This window comes from Sphaerodactylus townsendi, linkage group LG07, assembly GCF_021028975.2.
Source record: "Sphaerodactylus townsendi isolate TG3544 linkage group LG07, MPM_Stown_v2.3, whole genome shotgun sequence".
Lineage (NCBI taxonomy): Eukaryota > Metazoa > Chordata > Lepidosauria > Squamata > Sphaerodactylidae > Sphaerodactylus > Sphaerodactylus townsendi.
The window spans coordinates 396,828-424,439 of NC_059431.1; the positions used below are offsets into that span (position 1 = coordinate 396,828).

At 48.9% G+C, this 27,612-nt stretch overlaps 1 protein-coding gene and 1 non-coding gene across 2 annotated transcripts in view; both read right to left on the reverse strand.

Annotated features, from left to right (window-relative positions):
• Positions 1–27,612, reverse strand: part of UBAP2 (ubiquitin associated protein 2) — a 110,722-nt gene that overhangs the window by 25,438 nt on the left and 57,672 nt on the right. Inside the window, exons 10-19 of the mRNA XM_048503279.1 lie at positions 27,285–27,501; positions 24,087–24,361; positions 20,680–20,852; positions 19,108–19,318; positions 17,373–17,412; positions 15,279–15,468; positions 11,907–11,973; positions 9,156–9,342; positions 6,253–6,344; positions 4,763–4,810 (exon numbers count right to left, since the gene is read on the reverse strand). Of these exons, the coding sequence (XP_048359236.1) occupies positions 4,763–4,810; positions 6,253–6,344; positions 9,156–9,342; positions 11,907–11,973; positions 15,279–15,468; positions 17,373–17,412; positions 19,108–19,318; positions 20,680–20,852; positions 24,087–24,361; positions 27,285–27,501 (1,500 nt within the window). The remainder of the gene's footprint in view (positions 1–4,762; positions 4,811–6,252; positions 6,345–9,155; positions 9,343–11,906; positions 11,974–15,278; positions 15,469–17,372; positions 17,413–19,107; positions 19,319–20,679; positions 20,853–24,086; positions 24,362–27,284; positions 27,502–27,612) is intronic.
• On the reverse strand, positions 15,961–16,045 carry LOC125437357. The gene has a single exon (XR_007245196.1). It is a non-coding gene; the product is annotated as a small nucleolar RNA SNORD121A (small nucleolar RNA).

Consider the following 27,612-nt stretch of genomic DNA (forward strand, 5'->3'; position numbering starts at 1 on the left):
CTGTGCAGGCACACAGTGGGACTCCACAAAAAGAGGTAAAACAATGTTGCATTTACGTGCAACTTCTGTTCCTCAGGTGGTCTTCTGTGTAGTCCCACATTGAGAAGAGGAGGAGGAGAAATGTGGATCTATACCCCACTTTTCTCTCCTGGAAGGAGACTCAAGGTGGCTTACAAAATTAGCACGCACGCACCGACGAAAACCAACAAAAACCAAAACAAACTACGAAAACCGAGACAAAATTTTCAGGGAAAGCAGCAACAAAAGCCGAAACCGGCGAAAACCGACAACCGAAACCGGCGAAAACCAACGACAACGAAAACCGAGGTTCTACTGTATTCAGATTAGAAAGTTACACTTTGCTTTGCCCTTAACGACTATACAACCCTGGCTCTCACTTCTTTGAGGAAGCGTGCTATGCCTCGTTCCAGCTCATCCTGGAAAACCTGTTAAATCATGTATTTTGTTTTGCTGCGTTTTGCATCAATTTGCTCGGTCCTAATAAAAGGTATTTCGCGGATTTCATTCTTGCTTTAGGGTTCTGCACGGACCAATACGGCAATTCACGATTTTTTTTTTCTGGTGTCATAAATCAGGTGTAATTCTGTCTGGGACTCTGAATGGCTTAGATTGTTATACATAATGATGACAAAGATCAGAAACTCTAGCCTGTCTTTGTGGGAACTGGGAATCCCCTGGAATTACAGCTCATTCCCAGATGACAGAAATCTGGGCAAAATGGGGGTGGACTCTATGGCATTGTAACCCACCAAGGTCTCTGTCCTCCCAAAGCACCTTCCCAAATTTCCTTCATTCTCTCAAATTTTTAACTTTAGAAGAGTTTGGATTTATATCCCCCCTTTCTCTCCTGCAGGAGACTCAAAGGGGCTTACAATCTCCTTGCCCTTCCCCCCTCACAACAAACACCCTGTGAGGTGGGTGGGGCTGAGAGAGCTCCGAGAAGCTGTGACTAGCCCAAGGTCACCCAGCTGGCGTGTGTGGGAGTGCACAGGCTAATCTGAATTCCCCAGATAAGCCTCCACAGCTCAGGCGGCAGAGCGGGGAATCAAACCCGGTTCCTCCAGATTAGATACACGAGCTCTTAACCTCCTACGCCACTGCTGCTTTAATTCATTTTATTAAATAAAACATGTTGAAGAGTACAAACTAATGAAGCAGTTCGAAGCCTGGGAGAATTTAATGGATTGTCAAAGGCTTTCACTGCTGGAATCACTAGGGTGTTGTGGGGTTTCCGGGCTGTGTGGCCGTGTTCCAGTAACATTTTCTCCCGACGTTTCACCTGCACCTGTGGCTGGCGTCTTCAGAGGATCCACAGTGCACCCTTGCAGACTTCTTACAACCTTATAAATTAGCAAATTGCTGAATTCTTTAATTTTAAAATTATTTTTGCCTTTAATACTAGTTTAGTTTAGTTTCTTTATACAGTCCTTGAATAAAAATGGACACAAATAGATAAAACCAAAACTTCAAAATTACAATTACTTAAAACACCAAGCCTGCAAATGTATAGCACCCACAGCGAAAATAAAGGAAGGCAAAACTTTAAATGATCCAATAAAATTAAGACTTTTGATTAGCAAGTAGAGTGAAGCGAAGTTTACATACTGCTGCATAAAATTTAGCCATTTGGGCTGAAATCTGCCGGTTTTCATCCATCAGTGATTTTTCCACCCACCCCAAAGCAGAGCGACCCAGGTGGGCTTTAATACTATTTTGATAATTGCCAAACATCCTTCATTTTTATTTGAAGGTTTCTACTCCGGCATTTAAAAAATAAAAAAGGAGAGTTGCTTTTTGTACACTGCTTTTTTCTGCCGAAAGGAGTCTCAAAGCTGTTTATTCCTTCCTCTCCCCACAACAGACATCCTGTGAGGTCAGTGGGGCTGAGGGAGGTCTGAGAGAACCGTGACTGGCCCAAGGTCACCCAGCAGGCTTCATGTGGAGGAACGGGGAAACAAACCCAGTTATTATTCAAATGCTCCATGAGCACTCTATACCTCCCAAATGTTCTCCAGGAAAAAGAACCTCAAACAAGGAGGAGGAGGAGGAGGAATTTGGATTTATACCCCATGCCTTTCTGTCCTGCAAGAAGACTCAAGGTGGCTTACAAGCTCCTTTCCCTTCCTCTCCTCACAACAGGAACCTTATGAGGCAGGTAGGGCTGAGAGAGTTCTGAGAGAACTGTGACTAGCCCAAGGTCACCCAGCAGGAATGTAGAAGTCCAGAAACACATCTGGTTCACCAGATAAGCCTCCGCCCCTCAGGTGGAGGAGTGGGGAATCAAACCCGGTTCTCCAGATTAGAATCCACCTGCTCTTAACTACTACACCACGCTGGCTCTACCAATTCTATCTGAGGAGTCAGACTTCTCCCTGAGCTAAGGCTCCACTCGCCAAAGGAAAGAGCCTCAGCGAGCAGAACGGGTCCTTACGATCCAACCCGTGAACGGCCCACTGCCTTTCTATTCGCCTACAAAGAAAAATCCGCAAAACACAGTAGCATGCCCATGGAGGCAGAAGATACGGATACGGAGAGGCTGCAGCGTTTGGGACTCTTTAGTTTGGAGAGGAGGCGTCTGAGGGGGGATATGATTGAAGTCTATAAAATTATGCACGGGGTAGAAAATGTTGACAGAGAGAAATGTTTCTCTCTTTCTCACAATACTAGAACCAGGGGGCATCCATTGAAAATTCTGGGGGGAAGAATTAGGACTAATCAAAGGAAACACTTCTTCACGCAACGTGTGATTGGTGTTTGGAATATGCTGCCACAGGAGGTGGTGATGGCCACTCACCTGGATAGCTTTAAAAGGAGCTTGGACAGATTGATGGAGGAGAAGTCGATCTATGGCTACCAATCTTGATCCTCCTTGATCTCAGATTGCTTAATTCTTTCTGGCACCTGAGAGCCCGGGTCATATTGTGAAAACAGTGCTGGAGCTGAGTTTAAATCCCTCTGCCGCCACTGAGTGCCTTGAGCTGCCTACTCCCTCTCAGCCCAACCTGATTTACTGTCCTGCTGCGATTTTGAAAGGGAGGAAGAAAATAAAATGACCTTCACCCCCACTCCTTGGAGGAAAAGCAGAGTTAAAAGGCCACAAGACAGAGATCAGAGCAGGGCCCCGCGGCCTCTGAACGTTTAACTTTCCCTCTAACTAAGGAGAAATGGCCAGAGGTGTCCCTGGATCACCTGCACCCTCTAAGAAGCTTAAAGACAAGGTTTTCCCCTTCAGAGGTAGCTCCTTCTCCAGAGCACCGGTGGTATTTCAGGTCCAGCGTTCAAACCATGAAGCCATCTACAGGCTCAGCATTCAACCCATGGGCCGTCACAGCAAGCATCTTGAAAGAGGTATCACAGACGAGGTCATCAAACTGTGATTAAAAATGAGATTCTACATTCTGGGGGGCTTGGGTCATCATTGGCACTTTACCACACATTCTACAGGGCTCTCCGGAGAAGCTTCTGGAATGCTTTACAGCAGTGGTGGCGAACCTATGGCACGGGTGCCAGAGGTGGCACTCAGAGCCCTCTCTGTGGGCACGCACAAACAGAGTGTCCCCATACACATCTAGGCTGGCTTGGGCCAGTGGGCGTGATTATTAGCATTATTGTTAGCATTAGCTAATTGATTATTAGCATTAAACCTAAGACCTAGTTTTGGGAAGCAGTGTAGGTAACCCTGTTAAGTGCTGCTAAACCCCACTGATTTTCATGCGAAGAACTAAAGCGCGATCCTTTACCTGGGAGTAAGCTCGGTTGCTGGCAATGGGGCTTGCTTCTGAGTAAACCCTCCTAGGGTTGTGATTCACCCATTGGAAGAGTTGCATAGTTGCTTCAAAGCAAAGCCACCGACTACCACCAAGCTTACTCCCGAGTAACGTGCGCCTCGGAGCCAACCGTTTTTTTCTAAACTAAAACCTCAGTATTCAGGTGAAATTGCCGTGTTGGCACTTTGCGATAAATGAGTGGGTTTTGGGTTGCAGTTTGGGCACTCAGCCTCGAAAAGGTTCGCCATCACTGCTCTACAGTAACCCCCTGGCACTTCGCAGAAAGGATAAAAAGGAGAGCGCATTTCTATTCAGCTGATGGACCCAGTAGTGTGATCAAAGAGGGCAAGGAGAGTCACAAGGAACGGCCTTGGGTTTGGGACACAAAGAGGGGCAGAAGGACTGAGCGTCAGAACGTTGTTAAGCAGAGGATATCCCCACCCCCTTCCACCAACAAACTTTAAACATTTGGGATTGCTACAGTCTGCAAAGGAGAAACAAGGATGAGAAAGAAGAGTTTTGGATTTATACCCCGCTTTCTCTCCTGGAAGGAGACTCAAAGGGGCTTAGGAAATCCTTTCCCTTCCTCTTATGTGTTGCTGGGCACGACAGACAGAACCAAACAAGGACTGTGACCTGACTACGCCTTGCCTGCCACCTGCCTTGACCTGTTGGACTGTGACCTGACCACGCCCTGCCTGCTGGCAGCACACAAAACATCTCCCAGGACTGGCACAGAATTAGGCTTGCAAGCATCTGGTGGGCCCCGAAGGCTAAACTTATAGAGAAACCTTATGCAGTCATAGCAGCCTTCAGTGATCCACGCCTCGTACAAGCATCGTGTCCGCAAGAAGAGACAGTTCTGGAGTTCCAGCCGCACACGCTACTTTTCAATTCAGGCACGCGCTCCCTGACAGATTCCCCAGATGCTACTCGCTTACAACATGCAACACAACAGTGAAAAAGCGACTTACCACCGGCAGCCTGGACTGCAACATCTGGAGGTCATCATAACCGTAGATCTGCTTGGAGACACAGAAGGAGGGCGGGAAGAGATGGAGCTGTAAGACGCTACTTCCAGGCAACCGCGACGTCATCGGCTTCGAGATGGGGCCATTTTCTTGCAAAGAATACTAACATTTGCCATTGTGAAGAAGAGGAGGAGGAGTTTGGATTTATATCCCCCCTTTCTCTCCTGCAGGAGACTCAAAGGGGCTTACAATCGCCTTGCCCTTCCCCCCTCACAACAAACACCCTGTGAGGTGGGTGGGGCTGAGAGAGCTCCGAGAAGCTGTGACTAGCCCAGGGTCACCCAGCTGGTGTGTGTGGGAGTGTACGGGCTAATCTGAATTCCCCAGAGAAGCCTCCACAGCTCAGGCGGCAGAGCTGGGAATCAAACCCGGTTCCTCCAGATTAGATACACGAGCTCTTAACCTCCTACGCCACAAGCAACTATCCCAGTTAAGGGGTGGTTTGTGCAGCACCCATGGAGACACCACTGCCTGCTGGTTTAGATGGAAGGGTCCTCTCTGGTATCCAGTAACACTCTGCAGCCACAGCATTTCCAGTCTCAGCCACTAGAGGTCACTCTTCTCTCTCAATAGCAGCAGAGGCGCCGTGGTCAAGCAAACGGCCTCAGCTAAGGTCACCTGCCCCTTTCATGGGGGAAGCAACGTTCGAACCCAGGGCCTCCTAATTTACACCCCCATCTCTTAAGCCACTATGCTTCACTGCAAAAAAAAAAAAGAACAAAACAGGCTTAAAAAAGAACAACACAGGCTTTAAAAAGAACAGATCAGGCTGAAAAAAGAATAGAACCTTCTGTAGGCAACATTAGACTCACAAGAGTTGGAAGAGACCTCAAGGGCCATCCAGTCCAACCCCCTGCCATGCAGCAACACACAAGTACTTCTGCCTTCCTCTTCCCAAGGACATATTTTGCAATACACTACGGAATGCTACACTTTGGAATGAACTCTTGAGCCCTCCGGGGGAGGGCGGCTAATACATTTAAAGTATAAATAAATAAACTAGGTTCAGTTCAGACAGCATGTCAAACCATGGTTTATTTAAATTAACTACAGCGTGACTGTCTGGATACAAGCCACAGAGCTCATGGTGGCTGGCTAGGGTCTGAAGTTTAACTACCGACTCCGTTAGTTTTGCGGGTTCACCTGCTGTACGCAATGCAGACGTCTTGGCAATGTCGCCCAGCATTTGTTGGCACCAGCCAGGTGACACCAGCCAGGTGACCACTTGAGGCAGGAATGAGGCAACGTGCCATGCAAGAGGTGCAAACCCGCCCTATGACATTCAGATTGGGTAGAAAGGCAAACAGCACGATCTCCTCGGTAATCGGCCGATTGCCCCTTCTACACCCGGTGTCCTGGAGACTCCGAACACCTGGGGCATGGCCGAGGAAGGAGGCACAGTCATCTAGGGGAAGCACAAGGAAGCTGCTTACTGGGTAGGCAGGTAGAAGTCCTCCAGGTCCCACAATGTACTGGTTATGTAACAAGGGTGGTACACCTTGGGGCAGGTTGGGGGGCGCTTTGCCTGTAGAACCAAAAGAAACATTCCTTTTAGAACAGCACATTTTAAAAAAGCAGGTCGGGAGAAACAAGAAGGAAATAAACGCCTTTGAGTTCTGTGACGTGTTACTGACCGCGGATCGTCACTGCACAGAGGGGCCCGTCTGAACTTGCCCACCAATACTGCCGAAATGAGAAAGGCTCAAAATAAACCCACTTTGGGGGGCTGACTGGGGTGGGTGTGTGGCCACTCCCCGGCCCTTGTTTCCAGCTCTGACTCCCCCAATGCACGGCCTTCATCTCCCAGTTCAGCTCGGCCCTTCTCCATGTTGATGCTGCATGCCACGCTGCACCCCGTGCCCAGCCGTGACTCCTTGCCTCTTCTGCATGAAGCTACTGGGGGCCCTCTGCAAAACAGATCCTCCTCCAGGACCACAGCCACCTCCTCTCGGCTCCGGGGCCATCTAACCTCCCTAATTTTTCATTCTCCTACTTCTTGCCTTGGATGGGATAAGCCCCCCGGTCGAGAGGGATGCCCTAGTATGCGAGGATGTAGCCCTGAAAGGTGTCCTGACGAGAGGCACAGAGAGAGATGGGCCAGGCGAGTCCCTGCCTTCCTCCCAGATCTTTTTTTAAAAAATACTTCCCTAGGAAAGAATTCACTGGCCTTCTCTGGCAGCTGCCTCCTCTGCTTCCTCCGACTGCACTTGGAATGCCGAAACACAGCTGGATTTTGGCTGCTAAAACGGAAAGCACAGCGGAAGGGAAGGGAAGTTTGGGTTGACGCTGTGAAACCAGGACGCGCCCAAGGGCGGCTCTTGGGGGAGTAACTAAACACGCTGACTTGGGTTATCCGCTGGCCTCGGAGGATCTTCCGCTATGCTCAGCTGGAGGAGATCGGTTCACATTTGCGGGGCAGATTCTCTGATGGTTTCTGATGGACTGGTTGGCAGTTTGCCTGTTCGTTATGCTTTGCCCACGCAGAGAGAAAGGTGAGACACGGATGTTTTTAAAGGAATCAACAAACGACCACACCAGAGGTGCACATTTACCAGTGAGAATGAAACAGGGACAACATGTTTCTGTGGAAGAAAGGAAATTACTCGAGGGCAGGGATGCCGAGACTGACTCCTCCAGCTTTCTTCTGCTCACATGCTGCGCATCAGAGCTTATCTTCATGTGTTAGTCGGGACGCTTCTGCCTACCGCTGGATGCAAGACGATCGTGTCGATTCCAGCTTGGCCAACCTGCATTCCCTTGCTGGCCAAAAGGGGTCATGCCAGCCAGCCTTAAACGACACAGGAAAATGCTTGTAGGGTGGGCTCAACTGACGCAATTCGTGGTGTCGGTCAAAAAGGGCTCACTCGCCTCCTGAAAACGGCCGCAAGGTCTAATTGGGAAAGCAGGCATTAGCTGAGGAAAGCCATTGGGAAATAAATCCCTTGGGCACCGGTCCTCGGGAATGGGAACAAGTTTACTCGACTGTAAGATGCAAACAGTCCTCCAAGACAACCCAAGGGCAATTGTTTGAATCTGCTCGGTGGTGGGATCCAAAAATTTTAGTAACAGGTTCCCATGGTGGTGGGATTCAAACAGTGGCGTAGCGCCAATGGGGCTGGGCGGGGCACGACGGGGGCGTGGCCGGGCATTTGGGGGGCGGGGCATTAATAATTTCTCTGTTACTGTAAAAAACTCTTACTGTTAAAAAAAAGTTCCTAATTTCCAGCTGGTATCTTTCTGTCCATCATTTAAACTCATTCTAGCAAGTCCTATCGTCTACGGCCAACAGAAACAACTACTTCTCCTCTAATCGACTGCCTGTCAAATACTTAATACTTTCAAATACTTAATTTTGTTTCTAGGAATCGAAAGAAGGATACTTTCCTTAAACAAGGAACTTTACCATATTACTAAAACATGTTTTTAAAACAGCCCAACAGGGAGAATTATCCCGTTTTCGACCTTCGCTAACCAGCCACATAGGAAACAACAGGACTTTATGATTTTGGGACCTAATGGAATTTCTAACGGAAAAGCAGACCCAATTAGTAACCCCCTCTTGGCACACACAAATAATTAGTAACCCACTCTCGGGAACTGGTGAGAACCTGCTAGATCCCACTTCTGAAACTGCTGCATCAGACTACACTGATTCCTCTACTCCGACTGGGTCACACAGGACTCTCTGCCAGGGAGCAAACCCTGTGACCCCCTCCCATACACACTCTCTTTGTAAGAATTTTATAGCCCCTGGCACTTGGGAGAAAATGCTTTATCCCTGCCTCTTCTGCCTCTGATCAAAGCAACTAATTCCACCTCTGAGCCCCACCCCTCAGCCTTCAACCCACGGAATCTGACCTCGCCACAAGAGACACTGACTTTCTTGGTAGATGTTTAAAAACAAAAAACCCCACAGCCTGACTATATACTGCAGCCTCTGCAAACAGAATTGTCAAAATAAACATGGAACTGCACAGTTAGTGTTTTGTTTTTCGCAAGAAGTTCGGCTTCCACGGTTTGTGTTTTCAAACAACCGGAGACTGTTTGGAAAGTGGAGAGTAACGGAAGGAAAGGAGTAATTTATAGTTCCTTTTAAACGCATGCATTAAACGCTAGAAATTTCTCCCCATCAAATATTCCCACACATTAAAAATGCAGGCAACTTTTATTTCACAGGCCAGTGCGCAAAGTGGGCTGGGAAAGGCAAGAGTCTTTTAAGAAAAGGCACAGATATTCTCGGCGCAGGCATAGCTGGCCAAGAGGTGCTCAGCGGCAGACCTGCACAGCGGAGTCCTCTCTCCCTACATCCACGCGACCGGTTGTTAATATTGCGAACCTGAAGACACTAAGGGAGCAGCCTGTGTGGTGGGGGCCGGCAGAGAGATGCTGGCCACGTTCAGACCAAGGCTGTTGGTAGCGCCGGCCATGCTGGAGACCGCAGAGGTGGTGCTAACGGCCGAGGTCGAAGCGACGGAAGAGGCTGCGGGAGGATGGAGCGCGGTGGAGTTCTCAACGCTAGTGTGCTGGAAAGGAGAGAGAAAGAGAGACAGATGCAAATACACACAGAGAAAGAGTGTTAAAAAGCAAGCGAAGGGCAAGCAAGGTGAGACAGGAAAATCTGTAGGCAAGCGAGTGGAGGGAGCGTGTAACCTCTATCTGTGGGTTCTGTGGGGCAGAACTTGGAAGGAGTTGCAAAGAACTAAATTTAAAACAAAATGGTTTACTTCCTTAACAAATAACACTCTTAACATAAACATTTAACATTAACAATTTACAGTCCTTTTAGGTTGCATTTCAAGTCCTTATATTTACAATCTACTGATAATGCCAAGTCCAATTCTTCCTGCTGGTGGTTGGCTTATGAAGACTTCAGAGGCTTGGTGAACGGGATCCAAGATGATGAAGGTCCCCAAACGAACTCCCATCAACTACATACATAGTAAGCCCTTAAAACAAGGTGTTAAGAGCTTATAAAGGATTAAATCAAGGTCCCAGCCTGGCAGCCTTGCTTCCTCCAACTTCACCAGTTTTTGAGGCCTTCTGCTGCTTTGAGTCTCCACCCCTTTCTGGGTCAACCCATTCTGAACAGAGGGGTTACACGCGCACAAGCACAGCCAGCCTCTGCCTTCCACAGGGGCTCCAGGTTGCCTCCCCGGCTCTCGCTGACGTTGTCGCGGAAAGCAAATGGCGCTAAGTGACTCGAGGAATTTTCCTGGTCATTTTCTCCAGAGGAGGTCACCACAAGGCAAGAACCGACTCCTTTAGGACCCAATTACCGACGCAGAGCCAAAACCCCCTAAAAAATTTAAACAGTCGCTTCTTACTGCTGTGCACAAATTCAGGGATACATGTTTGCATACGGAGAGCGGCCTTTGCTTCAAACTCACCCCAGAAGGGGACTGTGCCAAATATCATCTGAGCTGGGGTTTCCCTTCCTGGAGGCCACCACCCGGCCCCTACCCTGGAGCTTGGATGTCTCCCTGGCCTGCACTGCAACACTGCTGATCCTAGATCTCTCTGTCCTTCGTGTGGCAACCCTTCAGCTGGAATCTGCTCCCGCTTTTAACCACAGAGCAGTCAATCCTCAACCTTTTTAAGCCTGCGGGCACCTTCGGTGGGTGCACAAAGAAAAAAGAAGGCTGCAGGAAGTGGAGCCGACGTTGCAACGCCTGCTGCAGCTTCCCTTCCTTTAGCCAGTGAAGATCGTTGTGCTGTGGTGGCAGTGGCTGCCGAATGAACATTTCTGAATTCTGCACAGCCAAACCTCCAGCCAGTCAGAAGTTTTGCTGGGCAACAGCCCCACCTTGCCCCACTCCCTTTCTAAAACCACTTGGCAGGGAAGGGGGGAGGAGTGGGAGGAGGAGGAGGAGGAGGAGGAGGAGGAGGAGGAGGAGGAGGAGGAGGAGGAGGAGGAGGGGGAGGAGGAGGAGGAGGAGGAATGTATTTGTTTTTATTTATTTTAATTCGTTGAATTTATAGGCCGCCTCACCCCCGAAGGGCTCGAGGCGGCTCACAATACAGCTGTTCTCTAAGACAGCAATCAATACAAAAATATAACTTAAACCCATTAAAACTTGAGCAGCAGTTACTAAAAATAAATACAATTAAAACAACAGAAGTTGTTAAAAACAGGCGCCCGATCTAAAGGCCAAAAGAAGAAGAAGAGGAGGAGGAGGAGGAAGAGTAGTTTGGATTTATATCCCCCCTTTCTCTCCTGTAAGGAGACTCAAAGGGGCTGACCATCTCCTTGCCCTTCCCCCCTCACCACAAACACCCTAGGAAGTGAGGTAGGTGTGGTCGAGAGAGCTCTGAAGAACTATGACTAGTCCAAAGTCACCCAGCTGGCATGTGTTGGCGTGCACAAGCTAACCTGGTTCACCGGATAAGCCTCCATGGCTCAAGTGGCTGAGTGGGGAATCAAACCCGGTTCTCCAGATTAGAGTGCACCGACTCTTAAACACCACACCACACTGGCTCACTGAAGGGTGTTGGCAGATGTCATGCGCCCATGGGTATCGTGTTGGGGAACCCAGCCACAGAAGAAGCCTCTATAACAGACAAGTCACGCCACAAGGCACAGCTAGGGAGCGGCGGTGGTTGCAGTTGGAGAACAGACAGTGACAGCTCAGGACAAGCTTCCCAATGGCTGTGCTGTTTGAAAAACATTTTCCCTCCTGCATGGCTCTGTGAGTATACCAGGGAGGAGGAACGTTCAACATAAGAACATAAGAACTAGCCTGCTGGATCAAACCAGAGTCCATCTAGTCCAGCTCTCTGCTACTCGCAGTGGGCCACCAGGTGCCTTTGGGAGCTCACATGCAGGATGTGAAAGCAATGGCCTTAAGAACATAAGAAAGAGCCTGCTGGATCAGACCAGAGTCCATCTAGTCCAGCTCTCTGCTACTCGCAGTGGCCCACCAGGTGCCTTTGGGAGCTCACATGCAGAAGGTGAAAGCAATGGCCTTTTGCTGCTGCTCCTGAGTACCTGGTCTGCTAAGGCATTTGCAATCTGAGATCAAGGAGGATCAAGATTGGTAGCCACAGATTGGTAGCCACAACGGATCGCGAGGCGCTCCGAGTCACTCACCGTGTGCAACGCGGCGGACGAAAGTGCTGAGACGGAAGAGAGGCTGCTCTGATGGTTGGAGAGAGAACTGGGGGAAACAGGAAGAGAAGGAGTTAAGTTGTGCACGCGCCTGAGTGCTGGGGGTGCACCTGAGCAGGGAAAGGGAAGAACCAAGCAAAGTGGTTGAAACTCTCACTCCTGACCAGATGCCAGGCTGTGCTTCCCCCTGCCATCAAAGGGGAGGAATTGGGTGCGAGAGCTCACACCTGGCCGTGGGGAGGGGGCAGCTGTCTTCCCCTTCTGATAGGTTAACGGGCTTTTTCCCCCTTCCTTTCACTTTCCTTTGATGCTAACGAGAAGCTACTGGCACCTTCCCAGCAAGGTTTGGGCAGGTGGCTGAGGACTATCACTGCGCTGGCCTTGAGAGGCTCAACTCCCAAATATCTTTCTTTTACGATGTGTTGTTCTCACATTATATGGGAAACAGGGAGGGGGGACTTATGGCGGGAACTCCAAGGGGATAAAGGCAACCGTATTTTGGTAATCAGGCAGAACTGGCTTTCTGAAAACCAGGTACCAGCTGTTACCAATAAAGACTTCTGATCCAGCATCCAGAGTCCGCTTATTGACTTCAGTCTCAAGACCTGACACCGGATCAGCAGCTCACAAAGGATCTCCAAGCACCGGCACAGACTGAGGTTTGCACAAGGTCGGTGGCCCCCCCAAGAGCAGAAGTCTTATGCAGCCAACGTAGTTCTCGATGATCCATGCCTCTGGTGAGGTGTGTGTTAGCAAGAAGATCCAGTTCTATCCTCGCTTCCCTAACTGGCATTCTTTCCCCACTGCTGTCTACACAGGACGGAGAGGGAGAACTACAGGTTTGCTCAGCAGCTACCCATGACCCAGTTCCCCCTAACACAGTGATGGCAAACCTTTTCGAGACCGAGTGCCCGAACGGCAACCCAAAACCCACTTGTTTATCGCAAAGTGCCAACACGGCAATTTAACCTGAATACTGAGGTTTTAGTTTAGAAAAAATGGTTGGCTCCAAGGCATGCATTACTCGGGAGTAAGCTTGGTGGCAGTCATTGGCTTCGAACATGTGAATCACGACCCTTAGGAGGGTTTACTCAGAAGCAAGCCCCATCGCCAGCAACTGAGCTTACTCTCAGGTAAAGGATCGCGCTTTAGTTCTTCCCATAAAAATCAGTGGGGTTTCCCCCTCACATGATGCACTCTGTGTGCACGTGCCCACAGAGAGGGCTCTGAGTGCCACCTCTGGCACCCGTGCCATAGGTTCGCCACCACTGACCTAACATATCCCTGTCAGGCGGAAGCCTGGCATCCGGGAAGGCATAGCTGCAGCCTGGTATGGAGGGAAAAGGATGGAGTGTCGAAGGCTTTCACGGCTGGAATCACTGGGGTGCTGTGTGGTTTCCGGGCTGCATGGCCGTGTTCTAGCAGCATTCTCTCCTGACATTTCGCCTTCTGAAGATCCTCTGAAGATGCCAGCCACAGATGCAGGCGAAACGGCAGGAGAGAATGCTGCTAGAACACGGCCATACAGCCCGGAAACCACACAGCACCCCAAAGGATGGAGTGTTGGAGTACTTTCACTTTGCCTAGGGAACCAAGCAGAGGCACCCAGGACCTTATTTATTCCCAGGCCTTGAGCCTTTCACACATTCCTTTCTTTCTCTGAGCTTTTGTAGTTTGGTTAAGGGAAGGGGGAGGTGTTGGGGGATTGGAAGAGTGTTCAGGGAAGCCATATTCAGAATTGGCTTTCAACCTCTTGCTAACCGTTGTCTGCCAATAAAGACTTCTGAACTGAATGTTGCAGGGTCTGATTTGAGTACAGATCCGGGGCTTGACAATCCCATAGTACGCTATCTATTTAACGATACCTCCGTGCAGAAGGCCCTTCGTGCTAGCTAGGCTGAACGCCTTTCCGTCTAAGGTGACCAAAGGACGCTGCACAGGTGTCCCCTACTCAGACAGAAGATGCGAATGTGGAAACAACCACATCGAGGCTATATTTGGTTGACCTGCAGCTGCTGGAGAGATCTGAAGCAGAAATATTTGGGGCAGTTTTTATTTGATAAACTTTATTCTTCTTTGCAAAGTTTAACTTGGTTTTCGATATCTGACTCCACTAATAGGACCAAGCGACCAGTAGTTCAGCTTTTTGTGGGTGGTAATTAAATTACGTTATGTGTGATGCCGCTTGGGGCCACCAGGCCGTCAAAGCAATGAGTCAGGAAAGTACCATTCAAGTCCTTTTACTGTTGGCCGCTGTGAGGGGTACAGGTGAGTTTTTGAGGGAGCTCTGGTTTATAAAACCTGCACAGTCTAGTCCGGGGGAAGGAAACTGGGTTAAGAACATAAGAACTAGCCTGCTGGATCACACCAGAGTCCATCTAGTCCTGCACTCTGCTACTCGCAGTGGCCCACCAGGTGCCTTTGGGAGCTCACATGCAGGATGTGGAAGCAATGGCCTTCTGCTGCTGCTGCTCCTGAGCACCTGGTCTGCTAAGGCATTTGCAATCTGAGATCAAGGAGGATCAAGATTGGTAGCCAGAGATCGACTTCTCCTCCATAAATCTGTCCAAGCCCTTTTTAAAGCTATCCAGGTGAGGTGGGCTCATCACCACCTCCTGGTGGCAGCATTAATTCCAAACACCAATCACACGTTGCATGAAAAAGTGTTTCCTTTTATGAGTCCTAATTCTTCCCCCCAGCATTTTTCAATAGATGCCCCCTGGTTCTAGTATTGTGAGAAAGAGAGAAAAATGTCTCTCTGTCAACATTTTCTACCCCATGCATAATTTTATAGACTTCAATCCTATCCCCCCTCAGCCGTCTGCTCTCCAAACTAAAGAGTCCCAAACGCTGCAGCCTCTCCTCATAAGGAAGGTGCTCCAGTCCTTCAATCATCCTCGTTGCCCTTCTCTGCACTTTTTCTATCTCTTCGATATCCTTTTTGAGATGTGGAGACCAGAACTAAACACAGTACTCCAAATGGCGCGGTCGGCGCCAGCCACAGCTTTATATAAGGGCATGACAATCCTTGCAGTTTTATTATCAACTCCTTTCCTAATTATCCGCAGCATAGAATTTGCCTTTTTCACAGCTGCCATGCATTGAGTTGACATTCCCATGGAGCTATCAACTAAGACGCCCAAATCCCTTTCCTGGTCTGTGACTGATAGCACTGACCCTTGTAGCGTGTATGTGAAGTGTGGATTTTTTGCCCCTATGTGCGTCACTTTACATTTTGCTACATTGAACTGCAGGGTTTGGGGGGTGTCCACCTGGAGGTGGACATCTGACTTCCTGCCTGCTCTGTGGGCACCCCGTTTCCCTCCACAACTGCCCCCCGATGGCTGGCTATACCTGCTTAACTGGGAGAGCGATCTGCTGGCCAGTTCACTGGACTGCGGCAAACTGGGGAGCGATGCTGTCTGGAGTGGCCCCGAAGGCAGCAGTGAAGTGGTGGTGGCCACGGTGCTAGGCAGAGAGGACCCTTTGGCAGGTAGCGAGGGAAGAGAGGTCTCCGGCTTTGATGCTGGAACTGATGCAGGGCCTGGAGGAAGGCAGGGGAGAAAAGCACTCAGAAGAGGGCCCCCCCATCACGGCTGCAGATGGAAACTGGATGGGGTGTGGAAGGAACAGGCTTAACCAGCCAAGCAACTTCAGGCGGTTCAGCCCCGCTGCAATGAATGACTTGCCTTTGACTCAGCCGTCCGTTCTCCCGAGGTCAGTAAAACGAGCACCCAGTTTGCTGGGGGTAAAAGTGCAGGCGACTGAGTCAGGCAACGGCAAACCCTCCTGATACTGTATTGTCGAAGGCTTTCACGGCCGGAATCACTAGGGTGCTGTGTGGTTTCCGGGCTGCATGGCCGTGTTCTAGCAGCATTCTCTCCTGACGTTTCGCCTGCATCTGTGGCTGGCATCTTCAGAGGATGCCAGCCACAGATGCAGGCGAAACGTCAGGAGAGAATGCTGCTAGAACACGGCCATACAGCCCGGAAGCCACACAGCACCCCTCCTGATACTTCTGACCCAACACAAGGCATCGGAAAAGGTTCAGTCAGATAATTTTCCACAGCCTGTGACATCGGATATGTGCTTGGAAAAGTGAACATCATTACCTTTCCCATGTTCCTCGTGTAGAGCTCAACCAAGGTATTCTAAAACAGGGGAGTCCAACTCTGCAGGGGCTGATGGAGATTGTAGGCCATGAACATCTGGAGGGCCAGAGCTGGACACTCCTGTTCTAGGAGGAGTCTCTTCCCCCAAAATAGCCAATCAAATTGAAATACAGTTTTGCTGGAAAGAAGGAGGAGGGGAGTTTGGATTTATACCCCATCTTTCTGTCCTGTAAGGAGACTCAAGGTGGCTTACAAGCTCCTTTCCCTTCCTCTCCCCAAAACAGACACCTTGTGAGGTAGGTGGGGTTTAGAGAGCTCCAAAGAACTGTGACTAGCCCAAGGTCACCCAGCAGGAATGTAGGAGTGTGGAAACACATCTAGTTCAGCAAATAAGCCTCGGCCACTCAGGTGGAGGAGGGGGGAATCAAACCCGGTTCTCCAGATTAGAACCCACCTGCTCTTAACCACTACACAATACTGGCTCTCAAAGTCCCTGCTGCAACTCTTGGCATCTCTAGTTAACAGCATCTCGGATCCAAGGGCTGCAAGAGACTCCTGCTCCGAACAGGCAGAGCCAAGTCACAGCAGACAAGATTGACCTATGATGAGACAGGAGAGGACTTCTACTCCCCTTAGCAAAGGGTACACCTGAGAGTAATTTCTGGAGTGTTGGGAGGGAAGAGGATGTAAGCAGCAGAAAAGACACAGGGCGGTGTCAACAGTTGAATTCACTGCCTCAGAGAGTAGTGGAGTCTCCTTCTTTGGAGGTTTTTAAACAGAGACTGGATGGCCATCTGTCAGGAGCGCTTTCATTATGTATTCCTGCACGATATTGGGTTGGACTGGATGCCCTTGGGGTCTCTTTCAACTCTACAATTCTATGAAGCCTGAATGAAAGTTCTATGAACATTAGAGTGAATTCAACACAGAGAAGGGAATTCTATACTGTTTGACTCCATCAATACACCCTGCAGAAAGTTTCACATGGCTGAACTTACAGCTGTTAGACATGAAAACAAAATGAATAAACTGGCTGTTGTGGGTTTTCTGGGCTACGTGGCCGTGGTCTGGTAGTTTTTTAACCTGGGAGCAAAAAACTACCAGACCACGGCCACACAGCCCAGAAAACCCACAACAGCCAGTTGATGCTGGCAGCAAAAGCCTTCAACAAAATTAATATGTTCTCCACAGATACAAACTGCTTCCATCAAGAAGGGGGAGGGGGGGAGAGAGAAGCTCTGACAAGGAAAGGGAAAGGGGGGGAGAGAGAAGCTCTGACAAGGAAAGGGGACCCGAGCACTCACTCCAACAGACAACAAAGGGCTGATGAACTTACTGTCAAGGGTTGGCTGCGTTCGAACACTGCCATGTCCATTCTGGAATTGCAAGGGAAAGAACAAATCAATGACCCCGTTGCCCAAAGAAGTGACATTCAAAAATCAATCATGCAGATTGGCTGCTGTGGGTTTTCCGGGGTGTGTGGCCATGGGCTGGTAGATTTTGTTTCTAACGTTTCACCTACATCTGTGGCTGGCGTCTTCAGAGGTGTATCACAGAGGAAAGTCTGTTACACACTGGGTCCAGTGAGAAGGGAATGTTTACATGCATGTAGCTTAAGTATGAAGGAGGAGGAGGAGGAGGCAAGACTATTGTCGTGGCAACAGATGTGATTCAAACGCCTCTTCGGCCCCAAACTTATCAGATAGCCTCAGGCAAATTCAGTGTTCTCCTCCAGCTCACTCCCAAATCTGCCAATGAGAGATAATGACCGACTCGCCAGACCGCATGGCAGAAAGGATTACTCAGCACATGGGTAAAGCCCCCTGAATTTTCAGTGTCAAACTGCATGAACTAGACAATATTTCAAGTTAAAGCATTTGAAAAGGCAAAAGTGCTCTTAAAAACAGTCAACTACATTCGAAGGTAACAATAGAGAGTCTCTGACAAATACCAGTATGTCAAAAGAGATTAAAGCTACATAGATAGAATTATCTATTTATAAGTTATTCAGTTGTTTTGTAAATTTGTTATTACATGTTACTGATACATTAAAGAATAGGGAATAATAGGTAATAGGAAAAGTTACGTTTAATGTTTTACACAATACTTTAGGAATGAATGAGAACGGTAAAGTGTACATAAGAACATAAGAACAAGCCAGCTGGATCAGACCAGAGTCTATCTAGTCCAGCACTCTGCTACTCGCAGTGGCCCACCAGGTGCCATTGGGAGCTCACGTGCAGGATGTGAAAGCAATGGCCTTCTGCTGCGGCTGTTGCTCCTGAGCACCTGGACTGTTAAGGCATTTGCAATCTGAGATCAAAGAGGATCAAGATTGGTAGCCAGAGATCAACTTCTCCTCCATAAATCAGTCCAAGCCCCTTTGAAAGCTATCCAGGTTAGTGGCCATCACCACCTCCTGTGGCAGCATATTCCAAACACCAATCACACGTTGTGTGAAGAACTGTTCTCTTTTATTAGTCCTAATTCTTCCCCCCAGCATTTTCAATGGATGCCCCCTGGTTCTAGTATTGTGAGAAAGAGAGAAAAAATTCTCTCTGTCAACATTTTCTATCCCATGCATAATTTTATAGACTTCAATCATATCCCCCCTCAGACGTCTCCTCTCCAAACTAAAGAGTCCCAAACGCTGCAGCCTCTCCTCATAAGGAAGGTGCTCCAGTCCCTCAATCATCCTCGTTGCCCTTCTCTGCACCTTTTCTATCTCTTCAATATCCTTTTTGAGATGTGTAATAAGTCTTAGCCATACTCCTTTTTAAACTGTTTTTGCTATACTTTGATTTATACCAATATTGAAGATTTTTATCCCTTGAGTGTATCATTTTGTAGGTATTGTCTGTGCCTGTCTCTATTAATATACATTTCCTGTAACCACTGTGATGACAAAAAGTTAATGTACCTAATGAATTAATTGTTGATTTATTAATTGTTGATTTTGAAAATAAATAAAGTTAAAAAAAGAGAGATTGTGATGGCCCCATACCATAAGTCTCCTCTGCATACAACCACACTGATTTTTGCGCCTTCAGTGCTTGTGGAGAGTTACTCACCATGACGGCAGGTGGGGCTGCTTCCGACGGAGGCATGGAACTTTGGTACGTTATCCTGCTGTGCAGAGAGGCCTGGTCGTAGGACGAGGTGGTTGTTACGGGACTCGTGCTCTGGGAAGAGCAGCCCAGGCTGCTGGAGGTGACGGGAGGGGCGCTGTAGGTGGGCTCCTGCACGGTATTGGACATTGGCAAAGAGGTATTCAAAGGATCGCTGGAAAAGGAAAAATCATCGGTCATCACTGTCAGCCCCGACTCAGGTTTCGCCACGACATTAACCAGCCCCTGCCAAAGCTACGTCTGAGCTGGACATATAATACTTTAGGCAACTTAAAAAAACAAACTCTTTGCTTTTAGAAGGAAAAGAATTTGGGTTGAAAGAGTTTGAAGACAACGGTGACTAGTCCAAGGTCACCCAGCAGGCTTCATGCTGAGAAGTGTGGAATCAAACCAGGTTCTCTCATAAGAACATAAGAACATAAGAACAAGCCAGCTGGATCAGACCAGAGTCCATCTAGTCCAGCTCTCTGCTACTCGCAGTGGCCAACCAGGTGCCTTTGGGAGCTCACCTGCAGGAGGTGAAAGCAATGGCCTTCTGCTGCTGCTGCTGCTCCCGAGCACCTGGACTGTTAAGGCATTTGCAATCTCAGATCAAAGAGGATCAAGATTGGTAGCCATAAATTGACTTCTCCTCCATAAATCTGTCCAAGCCCCTTTGAAAGCTATCCAGGTTAGTGGCCATCACCACCTCCTGTGGCAGCATATTCCAAACACCAATCACACGTTGCGTGAAGAAGTGTTTCCTTTGATTAGTCCTAATTCTTCCCCCCAGCATTTTCAATGAATGTCCCCTGGTTCCAGTATTGTGAGAAAGAGAGAAAAATTTCTCTCTGTCAACATTTTCTACCCCATGCATAATTTTATAGACTTCAATCCTATCCCCCCTCAGACGTCTCCTCTCCAAACTAAAGAGTCCCAAACGCTGCAGCCTCTCCTCATAAGGAAGGTGCTCCAGTCCCTCAATCATCCTCATTGCCCTTCTCTCGAATAGAGTCCACTGCTCTTAACCACGGCACCTGCTATTTTTTGTTTTCAGCACGACTACGCTACTGAGCCCCTACAGCTGGACCCCAGGACCTGCAGACCTTTTTCTCGCTGTATGATCAAGATTGGTGTAGTAGTTAAGAGCAGGTGCACTCTAATCTGGAGAACCGGGTTTGAGTCCTTGCTCTGCCACTTCAGCTGTGGAGGCTTATCTGGTGAACCAGATTAGCTTGTGCACTCCAACACATGTCAGCTGGATGATCTTGGGAGAGTGCCAATTAAATACAAAGCGGAGCCTAAGACAGTATATATATTGTTTGCTGTTGACCTTGGGAGAGTCACAGTTCTTCCGAGCTCTCTCAGCCCCACCCACCTCACAGGTACTTGTTGCCGAAGGGCGGGAGGGCAAGGAGATTGTAAACCCCTTTGAGTCTCCTAACAGGAGAGAAAGAGGGGTATAAATCCAAACTCTTCTTCTCTTCTTCTTACTGAGGTGCAGAAAAGAGGGCGAGAGAGAAGGGGCGTACGTACATTACAGGCTTTGGGTAGAGTATGCTGTTGGGCGCCTGGCTGGCATTTTCATAGCCTGAAGCAGATTCAAACTCTGAGAGGGGCGTCTCCAATCCAAACTCAAGAGCTCCGAACTGCACGTTTAACCCGGACACGTCAGTGGATCCAGGCATCTCCACGGCAGAGGACGGGATCTGAGGAATTTATTTGTAAAAAGTCATTCACCCCACCGGTAAAAGAAGCAGGAGACGGAACGGCCATTCCTGCTCTCGGGACGCTGTCGTGCCAAGGCAGCTGCACGCAGCATACGAAGCAGGGAAGGGACGTGGTTTCAGACGAAAGGAAACCTCGGCTTCTAAGAAACAACGGCACTGACTGCAAACCAGTTAATTGCATGGATCCCACTAAATATGAGCCTCGGTCGCATACAGCGTTTTCACCCCCTCAAGTGGTTTGTAGTTATTTCACTGGGCTGCCGTACTCTGCCCCTGGAGAAAAATATGATGCGATGTTCTCTTGATAGCTCTGAGCTAGATGGCCCCACCTAGCCTGATCCTGTCAGATCTCAAAAGCTAAGCAGGGTCAGCCGTGGTCAGTATTCGGATGGGAGACCACCAAGGAAGTGCAGGGTCGTGATGCACAGGCAGGCAAACCACCTCTGAACGTAGGCTGCAACCCGATGGCTCTTTCCATCACCCACTACCGGCTGATTCTGTGAACTTAGGCCAGGGGTCTGCAACCTGTGGCTCTCCAGATGTTCATAGACTACAAATGAGTCCTCTGGGAATAGGGCGGTATAGATAGATTAGATTAGATGAGAGATAGAAGATGGATGGATGGATGGATGGATGGATGGATGGATGGATGGATGGATGGATGGATGGATGGATGGATGGATGGATGGATGGATGGATGGATGGAAGGAAGGAAGGAAGGAAGGAAGGAAGGAAGGAAGGAAGGAAGGAAGGAAGGAAGGAAGGAAGGAAGGAAGGAAGGAAGGAAGGAAGGAAGGAAGGAAGGAAGGAAGGAAGGAAGGAAGGAAGGAAGGAAGGAAGGATGGACAGATGGATTAGATAGATAGATTCCATCAGCCCCTGCCAGCATTACCAATTGGCCATGATGGTAGGGGCTGATGGGAATTGTAGTCCATGAACATCTGGAGAGCCACAGGTTGCAAACCCCTGACTTAGGCAGACCATTTGTGGACAAGTAAGCAAAGTCCCCGACCACACAGCTCACAGGCCGCCTTTTTCGGCCAGCCTGTTTCTTGTTGTCTTCCTTGGCCTTTCGCAGTGATTTCTGAACAGTCTCCCAAGAACGTTGGATGGATGCCACCCACTCCTAGAGACCTCCTGGTTCAGGAGCTTGCAACCCCACCAGAGGGAACGGTTTGCTCTCCTGGCCATAGACCACATGAAAGGGACTTTTCCCGGTACTGAACTGCACAGCATTGTTACAGGCAAACTCCGAAAAATGGCAGGAGCATGACCCAATTGTCACTGTGATGTCTGATGTAACAACACAGGTCTAGTTCAGGGGTAGGGAACCTTTAACACTCAAAGAGCCATTTGGACCCGTTTTCCACGGGAAAAGAAAACACTTGGAGCCGCAAATAATTTTTGACATTTAAAATAAAGATAACACTGTATATATTGGGTTTTTTTACCTTTTACTCTGCTCATTCTGAGAAGCGCATGGATGCGTCCGCCCTGCTGCCTGCAGAAGTGGCGAGGCAAGAGATGAGAACCCAGCTGGCTCAGCCTTGCGCCCGTTCTTGAAAGTAGGCCCGAGAGGGGAAGCCAGGCAATTGGTGCACCTGCCCTGCTGCCTGCAGGGCAGGCAAGGATGAAGCCGGCGGCTTGGCCTTGTCGGCCGCCGGGAAAGCACCCGCCCTGCTTGAATGGGGGGCGAGAGGGGAAGCCGGGCAATTGGTGCACCTGCCCTGCTGCCTGCAGGGCGGGCAAGGATGGGGCTGGCGGCTCGGCTCATGGAGCTGCAGTGCAAGGGCAGAAGAGCCGCATGCGGCTCTCAAGCTGCAGGTTCCCTACCCCTGGTCTAGTTGGTGTGCTTGGTCTGGCCGTCCATGGTCGCATGGTATGCTGAGGAAAGCCCCTGTTCCACCCAGTAGCTTCATGAACTGCCTCCAGAATCGGGACATAAATTGGCTACCATGGTCCGAGATTATTTTGTCCGGGGCCAGAAGGATTCTGTGAACTTAGGCAAATCATGAGAGGGAGGGCCACTGTGGTCCTTTCTTACATGCCTAGGGTAGTGTCAAATGCCATTCAGGAGTCAGAGAGGAATTTTCTTCCAGGTCAAATTGGCCCAAGGGATTCTAGACATTTTTTGTCTTCCTCTGGGCATCAGGGAGGGGTCACTGGTGAGTGGGGGGGGGGGGGGTAGTTGCAGATTTCCTGAATTGTGCAGTAGTTGGATAAGATGACACTTGAGGTCCCTTCCAACTCTATGTTTCCATGTGAACATCTAGAGAGACCCCCCAGCTCACACACAGTGCTTTGCTTCACACACACAGGTACAACAGAGCTACTACAAAGCAAAGCTACCCTGTTTCCCTGAATATAAGACATCCCCAGAAAATAAGACGTAGTAGAGGTTTTGCTGAAGTGCGAAATATAAGGCATCCCCCAAAAGTAAGATGTAGCAAAGTTTTTGTTTGGAAGCATGCCCGACGAACAGAACACAGAAAAAATAAGACATCCCCTGAAAATAAGACATAGCGCATCTTTGGGAGCAAAAATTAATATAAGACACTGTCTTATTTTCGGGGAAACATGGTAGTGCTAAACAACAACTATGGCTCAAGATTTCTGCAATTCACACAACAGCAAACACGCTTGCTTAATCAGCTTAAAGAATCAACACCCAATTTGGGTTCTTCCCTTTCCCAATTCAGACCACAGCGTGAGCACCTCTTTATCGCCCAGTGGTTTCGAACTGGGTTTTAAGAGAGAAGGCCAGCGTTAGGGCCTGTGCGAACATCGAAAAAGTGAAAACTCATTCTCACCGCTGCAATTTCACCACTGCCAGCAAGGGCCAACTTCAATTGGCAAGGGCAAATTTTAATTGGCGGGGTTACGGCCTGAGGGCTTACTGCTTTGTTTCTTGATGGTATTTTGGTTCTGGGTGTTGCAGTAACTGAGGGCAGGAGGGAGAGAAAACATTTAACAACGGCCTTGTCTTCTAACAACAGTGTCAACCCAGGCTCATTAAATCGCCAGTCGGTCTACTCACCCCTCCGCTATCTCAAACAAGACTCCGATGCTGAGAATGTGCTAATATGCGGCCTAATTTAATTGCTCTCTTATTCTTAATCAGCGAGAGGCAGCAAGGACTCCTTTCATCCGTCCACAGCTTGACTTTATCCACGTTCACGCTTATTTAATTAATCCCTTCGGTTTATCCCCTACCTTGGAAACTGGAGGGACCTTCCGTTTTGCTGGCTTAATCTGTTTCTGCGGCATCTGGAGGGCAGGCAACATCTGGCTATCCGTAGACAGAGTGGACATGTGCAGCAACTTGCCGACCACAGTGGGGCTGTCGACGGGAGACGGCTCTCGGCCTTTTACCTGTGGGGCGAAGGATTCCAGCCCGGGAGGCGGGGTGGCGACAGCTTGAGTTTGCTGCTGCTGCCGCTGGGATAACTGGCTCAGGACCGGGGACGGCTCTGGCTGGGATTTGAAATCTAGGCACCGTAGACAAGGGAGAGCAAAGGAAAAAAGAAGTCACCCCCTTGATCCAGCTCATGAGAGCGCTATCTTTGGCCAAAGGACACAGTGGAAAAGGTGTTGTGCGCTTTGAAACCTGCTACCTGCTACCCTTTCCTGGTGTCCAGCGACACCTGGAAAACCATATTACACCCCGCTTAGCAAACCTCGATATGACAAAGTGCAAAAAAATCCTTTAATAGTGTAGAAAATTAATATAACAACCAGTTATCCATTCACACATACACCGCATTCATACCAACAAACTCTCAAACAACATGTCTCCCTCTTATAAGTAGAATCTCTACTTATAATACCTCTAATTAACTGATATATGAATATACCACTTAAACCGATTTATTTATTTATTTATTTGTTTATTAATTAAACTTCTATACCGCCCTTCCCCAAAGGGCTCAGGGCGGTGTCCATCAATTATATAAAAACAGTTAAAATCCATTTCACATTCATCCCAGTTAAAACCATATATAAATTATAAAAATTCAGATGGCGATTAAAATTGTTTCCCCTTCCCCATTCTTGCACCCACTGGAGGCCACATATTTGTCACAGAAGTGTGGTGTTATCCCGGCTGGCCAAATGCCTGGCGGAACAGGTCCATTTTACAGGCCCTGCGGAAACTCTGTATGTCCTGCAGGGCCCTGATCTCACCTGGGAGCCTGTTCCACCAGGTAGGGGCCAGGGTCGTAAAAGCCCTGGCCCTTGTGGAGGCCAGCCGGACCACTTTGGGGCCAGGGATCACCAGAAGGTCCGCCTCCGAGGAGCGGAGGGGCCTAGCAGGGTGATATAGGGAGAGACGGTCCCGTAGATATGCTGGTCCAATAAAGAGAACATAAGTTAATTTAACAATTATTCAATACAAAGAAAGGTTCTATCCAATTCTCCTGGAATCTCCAGGAATCGCCCGAATTCTCTTGGGAATCTTTGCAATGCTGCTGGAAATCCACTCTCCTGCCAATGTCCCCCAATAGGAAAATTAATTATTTTTAGTTCATAAACGGGACCGTATCTCTGTTCGGGTCATTCACTAGCGCTAGCAGTGTTGTTATTTTGGCACCTTGAAAACCAACCAGGTTTTACTCCGGCATCAGCTTTTGGGGATTAAAGCATTCTGGGCCCTCATCCACAAAAGTCTGAGTCGGAATAAAATCTCAGCAGCCAGGGGCCACTCTTGCTGCAACAGAACCATACAGATACTCTCTGCAACAGGGACCGAGCTAGTATAGTCAGAGTGATGGGCTAGGGATTCTTTTTAATTGGCTTGAATAGGTCACCCCTCCCCTTTCAGGCTTGGGGCCGCTCACAATGTAACATTCATTCATTCATTCATTCATTCATTCATTCATTCATTCATTCATTCATTCATTCATTCATTCATTCATTCATTCATTCATTCATTTATATTAGTCTTGATAGACCACCCAACCCCCAGAGGGCTCTGGGCGGTGTACAATGAGACATAAAACAAATACAATATAAGATCTCATAAATGCAATATAGCAATAAAACATTAAAATTCATTAAAATACATTATAGCAGCAATTCCAAAAATTACAGATAAAAATACATGCACAGATGCATGCACAAATGCATGCACAGATGACGCCCAACCCAAAGGCCAGGAGGGCCAGCATTGCCCAAAAATGGATGGAATCAGCAGTCAGGCAATGCTGAAGATGGCAAAACTGTCGTGGGAGCTGCAGAGGGGGCAGGCAGTCTGCGGCTGGCATCCCCAAAGGCCTGGTGGAATAACTCGGTCTTACAGGCCCTGTGGAACTCGCCGAGGTCCCGCAGGGCCCGGACAGCAGATGGTAAAGCATTCCCACCCACTGGGAACGGAGCCAAGGGCTGTAAGGAGGCCCTGGCCCGGAGTAGGAGGCTGGCCAACCCCGCATCGGACTTCAGGGGGCAGTGGGGACTACCAGGCAGAACTGGCCTCCGCACTGAAGCAGTATCAGAGCCTATTCAGGACATATGTAAAACATTGCCAACTAATATTAAAACATTCTAATAATTTACTAATTAGCCATTTTCCAAGATGGCGAAAAGATTCAACCAATCCTGTGAAGGTCAACACTAATACAGCCGCTCACCAGGTGAAGAGAACATGCAGAAATGGAGAGCCACAGTAGTATAGCGATTAGTGATAGACTAGGATGTGGGAGACCTAAGTTCGAATCTCCACTCTGTCACGGAGCTTTGATGGATGACCTTGGACTGGTCACACAGTCTATCTCACAGGGTTATTGGGAGGATAACATGGGGGAGAGGATGGAAGCCCCTTGGGGTTCCGACTGGGGAGAAAGGCGAGATATAATATATACCCCATATGTCCCGAACCGGTCTCTGCGTTCGGCAGAGGCCAACCTACTGGTGATCCCTGGCCCCTCAATGATACGGCTGGCCTCCACCCGGGCCAGAGCCTTTACAGCTCTGGCCCCGGCCTGGTGGAACGCTCTCCCACCAGCTGTCCGGGCCCTGAGGGATCTTAATGAGTTCCGCAGGGCTTGCAAAACTGAGCTGTTCCGCCGGGCCTTTGGGGAGGCTAACCGTTGATGGGCCCCCTTCTCCTTTCTCCTAATAACATCAAGTGGATCCTACCGCCCCTCCCTTTGGGGTTTTTGAGGGAATTGATCGTAGGTGCCATCTTTTATGTTGATTTTAAAGCTGCATTTTAATGGGGTAGGGTTTATATTTATTAGAGCCTGTATTAACTATAGTTAACGGATTTTAATCTGATATATGTGCTCTATTTATATGTTGTTCACCGCCCTGAGCCCTCCGGGGGAGGGCGGTATATAAACCAAATAAATAAATAAATGTACACAATTCGAGAAGCAAACGAAGCCGTTTGAATGCCTCAAGTCTTTCAACGCTTACCAAACTGACTGAGGAGAGAAGGCTGGGAGACAGAAGGCTTTACATCCCACGACGATGTGGTGGTTGCAGGAACAGAGGCGGCGTTTGTGCTGGAAGAACCCTGTGAAGTGAACTGACCCAAAGACGAGGATTTCAGCTGGTCGAGAAACTGAGTCCCAGCAGTGGCGGCCAGTTTAGAAGAGCCAAACTCTGCAAATCCGGAACAGAGGACCGAAGACTGGAAAGGCAGTCAGAGAAGGGGGGGGGGGGAGAGAAGGCAGCATTTCAGTAGTTTATAAAGGTTCAGAGCAGGGGTCTTCAAACTATGCCCCCCCAGATGTTCATGAAC